The sequence below is a fragment of the Notolepis coatsorum genome (genome assembly GCF_963971535.1).
Source record: "Notolepis coatsorum genome assembly, chromosome: 10".
NCBI classification, from domain to species: Eukaryota; Metazoa; Chordata; class Actinopteri; order Aulopiformes; family Paralepididae; genus Notolepis; species Notolepis coatsorum.
This window is the reverse complement of record NC_140174.1, coordinates 136279574-136291582: the sequence shown is the minus strand read 5'-3', so window position 1 is coordinate 136291582 and position 12009 is coordinate 136279574. Positions and strand designations below refer to the sequence as shown.

Below are 12009 nucleotides of genomic sequence, written 5' to 3'. Positions count from 1 at the left end.
TTCTAGCTTGGTGGTATTGATAGTTGTGTTGTTGTGACTGAGATGCGAGCTATTTGTCTTATAGCGTGACTGCAAGTTCTTTCGACGGTTAAGCTTAGGCACTCTTTCAAAGTTGGTTAAGGTTAGAGTTTGTCTTAGAGCATGGCGATAGAACGCCAGGTAGTTTGCAGTCTGTTCGACGCGGAAATGGACAAAGAAATCAAGTACTGTCTTGTTGTGGTGCTAACAGCTAACAAGCTATATGGCAGATCGGATGCAGTCTGGACAGTGGACAGTGGTCTGGAACTCTGGATATACATCATCAACAGCGGATTATACACTTTATCAAGCCCACCACGTTTCAATTAAACAAAGTGAGTTTATGCTGTTGTGAGATGCAGCTATTTGTTGTTATCTCACACAGTACTTGTTGGCTATAACAAGCTATAATGGATGCAGTGTGGAGGGACATGCACAATGGACAATGCCATGGAGTGGATATATACTTTATCAAGCCCTGCTGCCTGCTCTGCTGTCAATTTAACAACAACAACAAGGTAGATTTGCAATACTCTGTCTTAGCTGGTGAGTCGTGATCTTTTTCTCTCTCTCTCTCTCTCTCTCTCTCTCTCTCTCTCTCTCTCTCTCTCTCTCTCTCTCTCTCTCCTCTCTCTCTCTCTCTCTCTCTCTCTCTAGCTATCGCTCTCTCTCTCTCTCTCTATCGCTCTCTCTCTCTCTCTCTCTCTCTCTCTCTCTCTCTCTCTCTCTCTCTCTCTCTCTCTCTCTCTCTCTCTCTCTCTCTCTCTCAGCCACTCAGCTAACGCTTCTCTCTCTCTCTCTCTCTCTCTCTCTCTCTCTCTCTCTCTCTCTCTCTCTCTCTCTCTCTCTCTCTCTCTCTCTCTCTCTCTTCTCTCTCGCTCTCTCTCTCTCTCTCTGCGTGTGTTTGGAGACGGAGCGAGTTTTGTTTCTAACTTTTCTATTTATATATTGTGTTTCAAGTTGTGAATTAGACTGTACTTTATTTGACTGGTTGTTGTGTGTTGTTGTAGCAACAGCTGAGCGACTCGTTCATAAGAGACGATTCATTGCCGTGAGCGTGAGTCGAATCGCTCACGTCTTGCCATGAGTCGGTTGCGTGGTACATGTTTGCAAAATGTTTTGGTATAGCGCCCCTAGTGGAGAAAAATCCAGCAGCCGCCACTGGGTGTTAGTTGGACAATGCCTAGGATAACAGGCCATGTCCGCTTCCATTCATTGTGCTAAGCTAGGCTAACGTGCAGCCAGATAGCTTTCTACTGAACACACAGAGAGGAAACTGGTATCTATCTCTCCGGAGAAAACGGTAAGCTAATTTACCAAAATGTTCTTTTAAACTATTCATCAGACCTCAACAGGTCTACATTGATACTCTATGACATGCGATATGCATTCAAGTAGTCTTCTTAATTGCATCTTTCTCCTGCTGTGTAAAAGCCTTCTTACTCTGAATTTGATGTCAGTGGGAACGTCCTGGGCCTGATCTTCAACCAAGGGATGATATGGTAGGAGACAGACATTCACATGACATTAGATGTAGTACTAGAAGACATGTTGTTATTTATCTGTCTTTGCATTTTACATAACCTTTTATACAACCAGCCTGGTATGTTAAGTTTGAACCTGAATCCTACCGTTCCGTTGTGGGGAGAACGTGTGATAATCAGACATAAAACTTCAATAAAACACCAGTTCGTTCTGTGTCTCATTGATTGATTGATTGATTGATTGATTGATTGAACATTTTATTAACTGATTGCAGAATGGGTACAATAGAGTACAGCTCATACATCAGGGTCCCCCATTTTCAATGCATCATATATGACATACACGACATACAGATACTGTATACTAGAGGAGCTTCTCGAGGGGAGAAGAGCTCTTGAGACAAGAACACGTGGCTAGGTTTCATGTCCTCCTCACAATAGAATGGTAGGATTAAGGTTGAAAATCAGCCTTTTATTAAGGACACATTTGTCTTTACAGTAGCTCGTCCTATATTGAACAAATTAATGACTCACGATACGCAGTATTTTCCAGTTGTCTTCCCCCATTCTCTTCTTCTCCATTCTATTCCAGGATGGGTGCGTTCTATGCCCCCGGTCTGCCGACCCTGAACGTCCTGCGTCTCCACGTGTCTATGTACCTGCAGTGCTGGGCTGTGATGTGCTGCAACGTTCCCCAGGAGAGGGTCTTCAAGGCCTCTGGCTCCAACAACTTCTACATGGCCATGTTGCTGGTCATCCTCTTCCTCTCCACCCTCCCTGCCATGTACACCATTGTCACCATCCCCCCTTCCTTCGACTGTGGACCCTTCAGGTAACGAGCCTGTTGGAGGATTTCACCTTCACAGTCTGGAGTTGAGCCTAGTAGCAAGGAGTCTCTATTAATTGCTTTTCCACTTTCTTTTAATTTGGGTATTTTACTGTAATTTGAAGTATTTGGCAACCATTGTTGCCAGACATTTACCGTGTTTTTTTTTCACAGTGTAGGTAACTTCACAAAGACTGAACCCAAACAAAGGCACAGGAGCACAAAGGTCAAACAGTTTTTTCTTTATTATAAGATGTACCTAATAATGAGGGGGAAAAAATCTATATGACTTTTGTGATCCAGTGTCTTCTTTGGGTTAACCCTCCTGTAGTGTTTGGGTCAAATCTGACTGATTTACTGATTTATCATCATAGATATTATGTTTTAAATTTGGACGCCTCACTGCCTCATGATATCCTCCACAAATCAACCACAACCACATATTCCCCCGTGATTGGTGTAGGGGGGGGGGGTGCATTATTGACACGAGGTAATCTGTCCCAAAAGAGGTAAAAAGTAAGGGGGTCAAAACATTTATATATCTTACCTGTAACGTCTTACCTGTAACTATATATAATAATGGAAGAGAATAAAGCAATACAGAATGACTGAGAACCTTACTAAATTATATTCCATTATATATCTGTCAGCGGGTACCTGAATGTTGTCTTTTCCTTTACATAAATAAAGGAAACATTTCTACAATAAATGGATGCAGAAAAGGCACAACTTGGTGCATAGAAGTACAGGAAATTAAGTGTTTGATGCTTAATGTCTATTCTTTGTATATTCACTGCAGTTATTCATGTTAACCACTAGTCTGAGATATTGTCTCTACAGCTTAAAAGGGCACAATTTGGTGATGATTAATGTTTTTTGTGTTGATGTAAGAGCAGTTAAAACAGACATCAAAGTAGGGGGGGGGGGGGGGGGGAACAAAGTCAAGTCTTTTGTGAAGTCACCCATAAACTCCTCGCTACTGGCTGCTCCTACACTCTGAGAGCACCAGGCCTCCTCCTCTGTGGAGAGGCTACTGGCTGCTCCTACACTCTGAGAGCACCAGGCCTCCTCCTCTGTGGAGAGGCTACTGGCTGCTCCTACACTCTGAGAGCACCAGGCCTCCTCCTCTGTGGAGAGGCTACTGGCTGCTCCTACACTCTGAGAGCACCAGGCCTCCTCCTCTGTGGAGAGGCTACTGGCTGCTCCTACACTCTGAGAGCACCAGGCCTCCTCCTCTGTGGAGAGGCTACTGGCTGCTCCTACACTCTGAGAGCACCAGGCCTCCTCCTCTGTGGAGGCTACTGGCTGCTCCTACACTCTGAGAGCACCAGGCCTCCTCCTCTGTGGTGTGGAGAGGCTACTGGCTGCTCCTACACTCTGAGAGCACCAGGCCTCCTCCTCTGTGGAGAGGCTACTGGCTGCTCCTACACTCTGAGAGCACCAGGCCTCCTCCTCTGTGGAGAGGCTACTGGCTGCTCCTACACTCTGAGAGCACCAGGCCTCCTCCTCTGTGGAGAGGCTACTGGCTGCTCCTACACTCTGAGAGCACCAGGCCTCCTCCTCTGTGGAGAGGCTACTGGCTGCTCCTACACTCTGAGAGCACCAGGCCTCCTCCTCTGTGGAGAGGCTGACGCAGGTGAAATCTGTTACAGTCCCCTCACCACAGTGTCCTCTGCAGTGGGAAGAACCGCATGTTTGATGTCATCCAAGAGACCCTGGAGTCAGACTTCCCAGCCTGGTTCAGTAAAGCGTTCAGCTACGTCTCCAACCCTGGTCTGGTGCTGCCCTTCCTGCTGCTCATGGTGTGAGTCACACTGTAGAACCTCTCAACAAACATACTGTATGTTAAACATTTTCTCAAGGCACGTGGCAGGTTGCTCAGCAGAACCCCTTTAGTCTGAAGTTCTAAGTTCTAATGGTGCTGATCATATGATGTATATAGTCCAATAAGATCGTTGATAGCTCCCATGAGGGGTTATGCTAATTATAAAAATGAGGATGATAAAGATTTGTTTTTCTTTATTTCATCTGTCAGGTTGGCCATCTATTACTTGCAGTCCACATCCAAAAGTTACAAGGAAGCCAATGTGGAATTGAAAAAGAAACTGCAAGCTGTAAGTCTTTCATTTGATTTATTTTCATTTTGTTCTAGTTTATGAGCCTCTCCTTTCTGTACAGTAGGTGCGCTAACATCATTGCTCCACCAGAGAGAAGTAGAGTAACATTCCCAGCAACTGCAATACAGAAGTAGCCAAGGGAACAGAAGGAGGCTAAACATTTTGTGAAAAGTGAACGCTTGTGATGTAATAAAAAAAACAACAATCTTATCATCAGTATATCTTATAGCTTTCTGCAGTAATCACACACTGGACCTGGTCAGTTGGAGCAGTGGACGAAAGATCATCACCCCGGGAATTCTTATATTCAGTCCTATCTACCCATGCCTTCAAGTCAAGAGAGAAGAGAGTCAAGAGTTTTTATTTGTCACAGCATACAAGTATACAGTGAAATGCGGGGGGTCTTGCCCGCAACGATTGTGCATAATACAATAATACAATAATAAGAATCCAATAGGATGAGAATGCGACATTTGTGCAATGCCTTTGCCCAGTTTTCCTTTCTGTGTGGATAGATATAAAGGTCAGGTATTTCAAAACTGACAACAGTGGTTTAGTTTAGTTTATTAGGATCCCCAATTAGCATTGCAGAAGCTATTCTTCCTGGGGTCCACAAAAAACTTACATTGTGACCTTGCAACATAAAGTAAACAGGACAAAGTACAAGTGTACACAGACACAGACATGACACTTACATCATAACATAATAGCGTTACAACTTGTAAGTAATCAGGACAAAGAACTATAGACTAGTATACACAAACACGCACACACACACACACACACACAAACACACACGCACACAAACACACAAACACACACGCACACAAACACACAAACACACACGCACACACACACACACACACACACACACACACACACACACACACACACACACACACACACACACAGGACAAGCTCCATGTCTTGCCATGCCATGTACAGTGGATGATATGTACAGTGGATGACAGTGGATGGCATGTACAGTGGATGACAGTGGATGGCATGTACAGTGGATGATATGTACAGTGGATGACAGTGGATGGCATGTACAGTGGATGACATGTACAGTGGATGACAGTGGATGACAGTGGATGATATGTACAGTGGATGACAGTGGATGACATGTACAGTGGATGACAGTGGATGACATGTACAGTGGATGACAGTGGATGACAGTGGATGATATGTACAGTGGATGACAGTGGATGATATGTACAGTGGATGACAGTGGATGACATGTACAGTGTACAGTGGATGACATGTACAGTGGATGACATCTACAGTGGATGACAGTGGATGACATGTACAGTGGATGACATCTACAGTGGATGACAGTGGATGACATGTACAGTGGATGACAGTGGATGACAAGTACAGTGGATGACAGTGGATGACATGTACAGTGGATGACAGTGGATGACATGTACAGTGGATGACAGTGGATGACATGTACAGTGGATGACAGTGGATGACATGTACAGTGGATGACAGTGGATGATATGTACAGTGGATGACAGTGGATGACATGTACAGTGGATGACAGTGGATGATATGTACAGTGGATGACAGTGGATGACATGTACAGTGGATGACATGTACAGTGGATGACAGTGGATGACAGTGGATGACATGTACAGTGGATGACATGTACAGTGGATGACAGTGGATGACAGTGGATGACATGTACAGTGGATGACAGTGGATGACATGTACAGTGGATGACAGTGGATGACATGTACAGTGTACAGTGGATGACATGTACGGTGGATGACATCTACAGTGGATGACAGTGGATGACATGTACAGTGGATGACAGTGGATGACATGTACAGTGGATGACAGTGGATGACATGTACAGTGTACAGTGGATGACAGTGGATGACATGTACAGTGGATGACAGTGGATGACAAGTACAGTGGATGGCTCGTCAGTCTCGTGTGACCCGTCCCACCTCGACCCCCACAGCAGAACGAGGAGACCAAGAAGAAGAACAAACGAGCGGCGCTGAAGGCAGCCGTGGACCTGGAGGAGGCCGGGGTCGCTGCCTCCACAGCAGAGCAGCAGAGGAACAACAACGCCTCTCAACAAGCCCACAGGGGTGAGAGGGCATCTTCAGTTCCTCTGGGAGGGAGTACCCCAGACGGAGTACCACGCATGAGTCTGCTTTCAAGTTTTTAAGAGGAACAATGTTTTCAAACTTTATTATCCAAAGATGATAAGTTAGAGTGTTGTGTTCCCTCATAGTTAAAGACAGTAGAGGTTGAGTACTTTATTATCTAAAGATGATAAGTTAGAGTGTTGTGTTTGTTCTTAGTTAAAGACAGTAGAGGTTGAGTACTTTATTATCTAAAGATGGTAAGTTAGTGTTGTGTTCACTCATAGTTAAAGATAGTAGAGGTTGAGTACTTTATTATCTAAAGATGGTAAGTTAGTGTTGTGTTCACCCATAGTTAAAGATAGTAGAGGTTGAGTACTTTATTATCTAAATATGGTAAGTTAGAGTGTTGTGTTCACTCATAGTTAAAGACAGTAGAGGTTGAGTACTTTATTATCTAAAGATGATAAGTTAGAGTGTTGTGTTTGTTCTTAGTTAAAGACAGTAGAGGTTGAGTACTTTATTATCTAAAGATGGTAAGTTAGCGTGTTGTGTTCATTCATAGTTAGACATTAGAGGTTGAGTAAATATCTAAAGATAAGTTAGATGTCAATGTTTTGGTTTGATTGTTTGTACTAGTAACGTTAATGCTAGCAGAATAGACACAACGTGAGGTAATCACCATCCATTCCAAGATGGTAAGTTAGTGTTGTGTTCACTCATAGTTAAAGATAGCAGAGGTTGAGTACTTTCTTGTGATACATCATGTTCATACTCCAAGTGATGTAGGTTAACTTTAATACTGCAAATACATGGGCCGTCCACAGCATTTAAAAACTGACTTATATGGTTCTTCAGTGCAAGGGTTAAATGTGTCTTCTGCCACTCAGTTGTTCATTCATCCACTGCTTTTGTCTCTTCTCTACCTTGTCTGTCTCTGTCTTCTCAGTCCCCGCTCCCCCTTCTCTCTCTCTCTCTCTCTCTCTCTCTCTCTCTCTCTCTCTCTCTCTCTCTCTCTCTCTCTCTCTCTCTCTCTCTCTCTCTCTCCACTTATCCTCTTTGCCTATACATTTTCCATTCCACTGCCCCCCCCCATTGCTCCCTACCTCACAGACAGAGGAGAAGAGGACTATAGCGGTGGTCAGAGGTTGCATCATGGTAAGAACGGAGGTCAGCCCCCTCCTCCTCTCAGGAGCCCTGCCCCCAGGACCTATCACCATGGTAACCATGGAACAACCGGTTACCTGCCCGGCAACCCCCGGCAACCTGCACCTAAGATGCACAGGGTTCCAAGCATCCAGAGACACTGAGTGAGAATGACTGTGAAATGTGACCCATACTCAAGCACTTTATGGAGGAACTCACGTTTATACTGTATGTACACGGGGTACAGATAATACATGGAGTTTATACTGTATTACACTGGGTACAGATAATACATGGGGTTATACTGTATTACACTGAGTACAGATAATACATGGAGTTTATACTGTATTACACTGGGTACAGATAATACATGGGGTTATACTGTATTACACTGAGTACAGATAATACATGGAGTTTATACTGTACAGTATGCAAACTGGGTACAGATAATACATGGGGTTATATGTACAGTACACTGGGTACAGATAATACATGGGGTTATACTGTATGTACAGTACACTGGGTACAGATAATACATGGGGTTATACTGTATGTACAGTACACTGGGTACAGATAATACATGGGGTTATACTGTATGTACAGTACACTGGGTACAGATAATACATGGGGTTATACTGTATGTACAGTACACTGGGTACAGATAATACATGGGGTTATACTGTATGTACAGTACACTGGGTACAGATAATACATGGGGTTATACTGTATGTACAGTACACTGGGTACAGATAATACATGGGGTTATACTGTATGTACAGTACACTGGGTACAGATAATACATGGGATTATACTGTATGTACACTGGGTACAGATATTACATGTGGTTCCTCATTTGGTAGCAGTTGCTCTAGTTTGACCTCAAAATGTGGAATGAAAGCATTATTGCACTTTGTAAACAGACAGCATTTTATAAAGCAACTTTTATAGAGGGACAATGGATTGGATATTATTCTTTTGTGGTTTACTCATCCCAACATACATTTTATATAATTATTATACAAAATTGTATACTGTTATCACGTGTTGCATTTACAGGTCTTCTAACCTTTATCGTGTTATTTGACCACCAGTGAGCACTATTACATTTTTAGCAAATAAATGATGTGATTTATCCACACTGATTGCCAGTCTGCACATAATCCGCCTCTTACAAATGTTCCAAAAGTTCCACCTTATAATAATATGAACCCAGCTGCTAGCGCATATCTGATATTGCTGTTGGCCGGCTGCAGCTAGCCAGCCAGTCACACTGAGGACGGTCAAAGAGATCACTTTCCCCATTGTACAGTAGATAGAGGATCACATGTAAGTGTCAATGAAGTTAGTAACCTGAGGAATGTGTTTAGTTCACCGCCGGTTCAGCAACAGGTCAGCTGACTAGTCTTCACTCCACCGTCTTCACTCCACAGGAATCCACTTCTCTTCTACTTCGACCTTCACGAGGACTTCACTTGGACTTTCTTCTTGCCGCGGGACCAAGGCTCATTGAGATAATATTAACCGCTGTGGTCATGTGGTACCTGAGGACAATCCGGAACCCATTTTGGATTCTAATAATATCCATAATACGTATTTTCCCTTTCGGTCTATGTAAAGTATGTCAGACGTTGAGTGCAGCTGCGCCAGCTCCTGTGTGACTCAGGGCCCTGTTTCCAGTGGACGGCTCCAGGTACAGGTGTGAATGCACCCAAGACGCATTGAGATCATTGCATTGAGGTGGTCTGGGCCACATGAGGCCACTTTTAGCAGTGTGTGCGCGCATGCATCCTGGGCCACATTGAAGGACCGTCTAGTCGACCATGCGTTGTGTCCTCTGGGGTCTTGTGGCTATTACACCTTTTTCTATGAACTCAGAGAAGGAGAAAGTATCTGCTCTCCCTTTCTTCTTCCTTTTTCTCATCTCCAATTGGTTCTCAAATTGCACAAGCTGGCTTTATCCACAATGTCTGAATGTAGTCAGAATCCTCTATTAGGCTACTATAGCTAATGCTCTCGTCGCTCCCCTTTGCAGCCCCAATGCGTTTTCATAATCACAAGCATCCCCAAAACAATTACCGTTTCACACCAAGGACGAATTTACACGCAGACGACCTGCAGTCTTTCCAAAGGGGTCCGATTCGCTCTGTGCGCAAGCTCCCCACTCAAAATAATTTGTGTGAGCACAACTGCAAAAAAGCTAGAGGCGACCTGGAGTATGGAACGAATGCGCAAGGAAAACGCTGTGAGTTTATGAGATGGGCCTGATCAGCTTTTGTAGACAGCTGTCGTCGGTGGAGACACTCACTGGTCTCGAGACCCCTCAAGACCCCTCCGCTCTACATCCTCTGGCCGCCTCAGACCTCATTTGATCATTGTTACTCAGCTGAAAGAGTTGTACCCTTCCTGCTGACTTGTCATACACTAGAACTTGTAAGTCGCTTTGGATAAAAGCGTCAGCTAAATTACCAAATGTAAATGTATTGCTTGGAAATACAGTTTCTGCTAATTTCAGCATTCTGTGGCTTATAGGTATCATCACCAATACATTACCTGCATCGTGTTTCCCATATCTCCCCGGCTTTCGGGTCATTTGGAGAACGGAAAAGCTAAATGAATGCAGAATGCAGGTGAGGTGTTGGCTAATATCTACAAAGAGAATATGGAAGGAGAATAACGAGTCACTGTTGTGTGCGGATCATCTCGCCTCCTAATTTGTTTAAAATGTGAAGGTAGTTGATTGACTTGGAGAGAGAGTGAGAGAGAGAGAGAGAGAGAGAGAGAGAGAGAGAGAGAGAGAGAGAGAGAGAGAGAGAGAGAGAGAGAGAGAGAGAGAGAGAGAGAGAGAGAGAGAGAGAGAGAGAGAGAGAGAGAATCAAGACTAGCAGTGTGTACCTGGCCAGCGGGTTATTTAGTATGACGCCCCTCAATTCTCACTGGCGGGAAGCGTTTGAAAAGTTGTGTAGTCTCTCTAAATCAAAGGGATTTCACAGTCACATTGTAATTTGTTATGGAAACACTGCATGCTCTCTATTATATTACCCAATTCGCAGGCGTCTTTCTTTAGTGATGTATGCGCAGGCCCACGCTTATTTGCATATTTAGTGGGGGAAGCGAAATCCAAGTGGTCACTCGAGACGCACGTGGAGACACCTTCTAATGTCAGGTGTGAACAGACAGCTGATGGATCATCCAGGTCAGATTGGTGGAAACAGCCTCTAGGCGAAAGTATTAAAGTATTCATTAGACATGGAAGGCATTTAAGCCAACCAGCTGACCTTACCAGGAGCACATCACTCAGCCCCGGCTTTATTCACACTATCAGCTAAACACCCCCTCCCCCTGTATGTTATACATTTCAGTTATTTGCATTTATTCCAAAACTTGAAAAAATAATCTGATCTGTCCAGTCTTTCTTTAGACACCAATGAGAAGATTGGATCAATGATAAATCGGAGGGTTCGCTGATTATGTAAATCGAACCTCTGTAGTTTTCCAAACTTCAGTTCACTATGTACAGTAATGTGGAATGGATGCCTGATTGCTGTTCTCTGATGACTGTCTGATCCTGTATCCAGTGACCCAATGTCTGATCCTTCCATGCACTGATTGGACACTGATCTGCACCCCGTCAATCATCCAGGCATGTATGCTTCATGGTCGGAAAGAACTGCAAGTGAGATACGGTGTCATCTGGTTGGTTGGTTTGGCTTCATTGCACTTCATTTGAAAGAGATAATGGCCACTCAAACTTCTGTCCAGTACAGATCATGATGATGCATTTGAATCAGGATATATTTGAAGTTACCAGGGATCAACACCAAGAAGTGTGAGAGTCAGGTCTGAGTCATTGAAGTCAGCAAGACAACAAGATTAACCACTAGAAACTAGAAAGCTGTGATCAATAAAAACTCACAAATCTCCACCATGTCCTAGAGGTAGGCAGGTGTGTGGAACACATCCATGTTGGTGTAGGTGGTGTAGAGAGGGTGTTGCATGTTGGTGTAGGTAGTGTAGAGAGGGTGTTGCATGTTGGTGTAGAGAGGGTGTTGCATGTTGGTGTAGGTGGTGTAGAGAGGGTGTTGCATGTTGGTGTAGGTGGTGTAGAGAGGGTGTTGCATGTTGGTGTAGGTGGTGTAGAGAGGGTGTTGCATGTTGGTGTAGGTGGTGTAGAGAGGGTGTTGCATGTTGGTGTAGGTGGTGTAGAGAGGGTGTGGCATGTTGGTGTAGGTGGTGTAGAGAGGGTGTTGCATGTTGGTGTAGGTGGTGTAGAGAGGGTGTTGCATGTTGGTGTAGGTGGTGTAGAGAGGGTGTGGCATGTT

At 44.2% G+C, this 12009-nt stretch overlaps 1 protein-coding gene across 1 annotated transcript in view; it reads left to right on the top strand.

Annotated features, from left to right (window-relative positions):
• The window catches only part of tmc1 (transmembrane channel-like 1), a gene marked incomplete at both ends in the record, with an annotated part of 20083 nt that extends 12229 nt beyond the window's left edge, over positions 1-7854 (top strand). Inside the window, 6 exon segments of the mRNA XM_084323201.1 lie at positions 1453-1520; positions 2095-2334; positions 4007-4132; positions 4364-4442; positions 6415-6547; positions 7658-7854. Of these exon segments, the coding sequence (XP_084179327.1) occupies positions 1453-1520; positions 2095-2334; positions 4007-4132; positions 4364-4442; positions 6415-6547; positions 7658-7854 (843 nt within the window).
• Between the last annotated feature and the right edge of the window lie 4155 nt (positions 7855-12009).